Below are 1809 nucleotides of genomic sequence, written 5' to 3' on the forward strand. Positions count from 1 at the left end.
GCTGCTTGGCGCTCTCTTGGCGGGGCAGCCCAGCTGGGCCAGGGAGGGGCGGTGCGGACCCGCCCCTCCGTAACTCGAGCTCCAGCTGGCGGCCCCTGCTGCTGGGTCTTTGTCCTCTGGGCTTTCTCCCCAGAAGGGCTAAGCTGATCCAGTGGAGGGAAGGCAGGCTCTGGCTCAGCCTCTGATGGTGCAGAAGGGCCTCCTGTGCAAGTGTGCAGATCCCCGGGCAGGAACCACAAGCACATGTGGACACTTCCTCGACACTGCACAAAGCCACTGTGCCCCAACTGGCAGGACTGCGGCCATGAGCCCACTTCCATGACACACCCATACTTAGCCGGTGTGCTGGGACACAGGCAGCCACATGGCATAGTCACATTACTGCCAGGCACACAGATGCACTGTACTCACTGAGCCGGGAGCGTCAGGTCACTATCACATGCATGTGAATCAGGAAGTGACCCACCCACAATGTTTGAAGAAATGCCGGTCCACACAGTTATGCATGTGCCAGACATACACCCACATACGTGTGCAATCATACACAGAGGTGCCACACAGAACACGGCTCAACCGCCGCGCCCGTAGCCCGTAGGAGCACAGTCCCGCCTACCAGTCTTGCTCAGAGCAAGGGCCGAGCCCATATCACACGGACACAGCGTCAATGGAATGGGACATTTAATTGTCTCTAGAGGACAAGGAATGCGGGGCCTTTGGCAGAGCCCTGGCTAATGGAATCCACAAAGGTGCCCACCAGCCAGTGCCAGGCAGGGTGACAGCCTCAGGGCCTGGCTGACAACAGCCAGCACTTGGGCTGTTGCTTAAGACAATTTCTGAGACTAGTGGGTAAGGAATGTTGCCTTTGAATGGAAGAAAGGGGGCTAAATTAGACAGGGCAGAAGAAGGGCTTGGGTTGCAGGGAGAGATTCCAAGGTCAAGAGGCTAAGAATAACAGGGAATTGGTCGCGAGGTCCTTCATGGCCGGCGGTGGCTGGGGGGGAATGTGGTGCTGGAGTCCGGGGGGCTCAGGCAAGTTTCAGGAACTCCTGCAGTGTGTTTTGTTCCACAGCCTCCACGAAAAGCTCATAGTCCTAGGGGAAGGGAGGGGAGAGATGGTCACCTGAGTGCTGGTGTTTGTTTTGTCTCAGCTCTGACTTCCCATCGGAGAAGTCCTATACTTCCCCACTCCCAAGCCCCCGGGGCTCATACCCCACAGTACTGGTCCCCGTTGACAATCTGGGGTGGGGTGGCCTTGGGGTTGCCCGCCAAGGCTCGCATCTCGTCCCGCAGGGCGTTGTCCTGGGAGATGTCCACTAGCTGGTACTGGATGCGCTTCCCATCCAGGATGCGGGTCACCTCGCTCTGCTGGGACTTGATCTGGGGGTAGAGGGCGGGCAGGGGTTAGTGAGCAGGCTGGAGGATTTATGGGGGGAAACCTGGACAGAAAGAAAGGGGATGTGGCCAGTAGTTTCTGTCCCCCTCCACACCGTGGGCGAGGGTTCTGGCCACTAGGGAGTTAGTTAGGAGGATGAGTCAGGCTTGCAGCGGTGCAGGATGAGAGTGGGACCACCGCGCGGAGGGGAGTCGGAATGAAAGGAAGTGGAATAAAGTTCAGAGTGGGGAGAACCAGGAACTCCGCGAGGGGAAGGCCGGGCAGGCCCGGGTGGAGGCTGGTTAAGGGGCCACCCCTGACTAGGTACACACAAAGTGGGGGAAAGGAAGAGCACGAGCAGGACGCGATCGCGGTCGTAGTGGGGTTGCAGAGAGTGGGTGTCTCAGTGACGGGATGGGCGTGGGCAGCTCATGCTG

General features: G+C 59.0%; 1 protein-coding gene across 1 annotated transcript; it reads right to left on the reverse strand.

Annotated features, from left to right (window-relative positions):
- Nucleotides 1-661: 661 nt before the first annotated feature.
- SH3BGRL3 (SH3 domain binding glutamate rich protein like 3) lies at nt 662-1401 on the reverse strand (the record flags this gene model as incomplete). Its single annotated transcript, XM_029945867.1, has 2 exons — nt 662-1091; nt 1210-1401. Coding segments are annotated over 2 exons (258 nt in total), but the record flags the coding sequence as incomplete, so codon positions are not given.
- Nucleotides 1402-1809: the final 408 nt, after the last annotated feature.

This window comes from Suricata suricatta, chromosome 8 (genome assembly GCF_006229205.1).
Source record: "Suricata suricatta isolate VVHF042 chromosome 8, meerkat_22Aug2017_6uvM2_HiC, whole genome shotgun sequence".
Taxonomy (NCBI): domain Eukaryota; kingdom Metazoa; phylum Chordata; class Mammalia; order Carnivora; family Herpestidae; genus Suricata; species Suricata suricatta.